This window comes from Brachionichthys hirsutus, chromosome 12 (genome assembly GCF_040956055.1).
Source record: "Brachionichthys hirsutus isolate HB-005 chromosome 12, CSIRO-AGI_Bhir_v1, whole genome shotgun sequence".
Lineage (NCBI taxonomy): Eukaryota > Metazoa > Chordata > Actinopteri > Lophiiformes > Brachionichthyidae > Brachionichthys > Brachionichthys hirsutus.
The window spans coordinates 4,618,886-4,622,136 of NC_090908.1; the positions used below are offsets into that span (position 1 = coordinate 4,618,886).

At 42.1% G+C, this 3,251-nt stretch overlaps 1 protein-coding gene across 1 annotated transcript; it reads right to left on the reverse strand.

Moving 5' to 3' along the window:
• Positions 1-608: 608 nt before the first annotated feature.
• On the reverse strand, positions 609-2,874 carry si:ch211-218d20.15 (uncharacterized). The gene is made up of 5 exons (XM_068746781.1): positions 2,818-2,874; positions 2,595-2,697; positions 1,349-1,467; positions 1,097-1,242; positions 609-1,014 (listed from the first exon to the last, which is right to left on the reverse strand). Exons 1-5 carry the CDS (start codon positions 2,863-2,865, stop codon positions 906-908), a joined length of 525 nt encoding a protein of 174 aa, XP_068602882.1. The 5' UTR covers positions 2,866-2,874; the 3' UTR covers positions 609-905.
• Positions 2,875-3,251: the final 377 nt, after the last annotated feature.

The following is a 3,251-nucleotide window of genomic DNA, read 5'->3' on the forward strand; positions in this document are numbered from 1 at the left end:
TGTAGCTACAGTAGTAGCTTCACCACCACCAAGTGTGGGGTGAATGAATAATGCACAATGTGAAGTGTCTTTGGGTATGTTGAAAAGCGCTATATAAGACCAACGCATTATTATTATTATAAAAACACATTGATAATGACCATCATAAAAATTAAACATTCTTTTGTGCGTCCTTGATTAAATCTGCATAAGCAACTCGAAACACTGGCTTGAAGGTGCCATATAAATATACTGTACCGACCCACAGGACAAAAATTCAAGGTGGCTTTTAGAACAGCTGTGTAAAAAGAAAAAAAAAAAAGAAAGAAAAAAAAAAAGAACAGCTGTGCAAAATTGCTTTAGTGCAACATGACAGAGATTGAAGTCTAGAACAAGAAATATTCACTTAGGTGTTCAAATTAAGAATGTCAGTGCTTAATCTCTAGAAGTATTTGTTAACTTCTACTCTGTGCTATTATATTATTGCTGTAATAACATACAGGCCGCAAATAATATTGGTGGTGGTGTGTGTTTTTGCCCGTCATGGAAAGTACAAACACCTGAATGGAAGGCAGAGATTGGGCAATAACAGGAGAGCCATCACGTTTCCATTTTGAATTCAGTTTTATTGTTCAGGTAAAAAGTCACAACGTTATAACAGCAGTTCAGGGCGGATTCATCGGCATCACATTCCAAACAACAAACGCACCATACGGACATACAGAGCTCTATTCATTGGGACAAAAAAAAAACAACCGGCATGAATTTTAAGTGAAGCAAGTTGTCCAATCCCACCACCGATCAACTGAATCACGTTGTGTAGCACCTTTTCACAGTCAAAACAAAATCCATTCATTTCGAGGCAAGGGAACCTGATGGATTCAAACGAAAGGATTCATGGATGCAGCGCGGTTCACGAGGATGAGTCAAAACAGGAGCTGTGAGATGAAGGCCACAGCCTGGTGAAGGTCTTCTGTCAGCTCCTCCGGTAGTAACAAAACCAACGATGTCAGGCTTTGAGTGATTTTCAACACCCTGCATAGCGAACAGCATATGGTTGGCATCTGATTGCTTCTGCCTCGGTCGCTGACATTTCAATATTTGGATTTCCACTCACCAGTTGATGTAGTGAGCAGCCAGCAGAGGTTCGTGCCGGGACCCATCTTCTGACACTAGACACTGTTTCATCTGTTTGAAGTTGGCCTCAATATTGTTCTTTATGTCAGTGAAAGCCTGTATTCCTCTGAAAGAGCTGATGACTTGCTGCAAAAAGAGTTGATGTCAAAATGCAGACGACTAATAGTGGAATACAAACATAGGTATAGATGATATAAGATGCATAAAAGAAAAAAGAATCAATTGTCCTTACATATATGACCGACAGCTGGTGAGCGATATATTTATGACTTCCAAGGTGCCTGATATCTTCCTCTAACTGTTGACTCAGGACCAAGAGCTGGTTTAGTTTGGCAATGTGAAAACAGTATTCTGCAGGTGGAGAATCAGACTGTTAGTTCTGTTCTTTAGGATAGCAAGAAGGCATACTAATCACGTGAGCCGCAAAGACACGCATTCAACTGCTGTACAGGAAATCCATAAGAATGAAAAAGAGATGCAAGGGGCTGCTAAAAGAACATCATTTCACTTGATAAAGAATTTAGAAATCCCAGTGTAAATATCCAATATCTGCCAGCTGGGTAACCCGGGTAACCTCAGCCAGGTTACCGAGGTTAACGGGGAAACAACCATTCATCAGACTACCAGAATTTAAACTTACTGTATGGAATTTCCATATTAGATGGAATTCCACAACATGATTACATGCCGACACAGCACTAGGATGGCACAACATTTAGATTCATATTACGTCTCATCAGTGACGACACATATGACACTGATCAACAGGGGTTTAAGGTCGGCTGGGGCGAAGCCCCAACTTCAGGGGATGGACTCAACGAAGGATGAAGAGACGGTGAAACAGGAAGTTCCGGCGTTCGGAGCGTGGAACATTCACAAGGAACATGGCCGAACCTCAGCGCTGATTTCCCTATCCAACTGTACTGATTTGTAGTTTATATAAATGTTTAAACTTTACCTACATTCTTTTCATTGCCTACGCGCCGACCAAGGAGATAAAAGAACCAGAAGAGGGTTTAGGAAAACCCTAACATTACCAATTCAGCTGAATTGCAACCATATGGAACCACTTCACTGCTTGCTATGCCATCGCAATGTACTTAAGTTATTTGTTTGAGTCCTCCATTCAATATCTTACTTGAGGGAAAGTAAAGAGAACCAAAAAAATGGCTCCTGTAAATTGCTTCATTACATGCATTATTGAGTTGCTCACGCTAATGCGTTAATATGTTATAACCGCTAAAGGCATAAAGGTGATAGTAATTTTAGGTGCTTTATTAAATACTCTGTTTGCTCTATATCAAGGCATCATATGCTATGAGAAAAACTTGTTTGCACGTCAGTTGCGTATAATTGTTCTTTCTTTTGTGGTTACGGCCTCGCTCTCTCTTTTAATACTTCAGCCTCAACATTATTTCATAAAAACCTGGTGTCACTAAATCCCTACTTTGGAGATAATTGTAAGCCCGTCATCCTACCGTCCATTAGCGGCCTCTCTAGCATGTCCACCGGACTGCCTTGAATGAGGAAAACCTCAACTCGAGGAAACATCGCTGACAGACCCACCATGTCCAGGTAGTCCTGCGTACAAACACAATACCACGGATTTCTGGTACAGCATGCAGCATTTGTCTGACCATCCTGTTATGCCAGGGTGCCTTCAGGAAGCATGGCATGTAGGCTGTTTTCTGAAAGCAGTACCTCCAACTGTGGCATCGGCTTTGGTAGATGTTCAAGGCACTGCAGCATCTGGTCAAGGATCTCTGATCCTTCAGAGAGAAGCAAAGATATCAAACATCCAGGAACTCTTAAATAAACCTCTGTGACACTTGAATAATCTGACCTTGGGTCTGGAAAGTGTCGGACTCCTCAGGGCTGCAGCCTTGCCCCAGCTGCTCCTGGAACTGTAACATAGAAGACCCGACGGTCACGGATCTTCTGTACAGGGCAATGAGAAACTCGGACTGAATTACAAACAGCAGTCGTTCAGAAATGTTGTGGTGCTGAGTCCATCATGTTTAATGCAGTAAAGCCATTGAATATGTCCGAGTGAGATCAAGGGACAGGCCGTCTAGGATGCCTCAAGTTGTCCAAAACAGAGCGAAAATGAGCACGTGTGTGGAGGATCGTCAGCC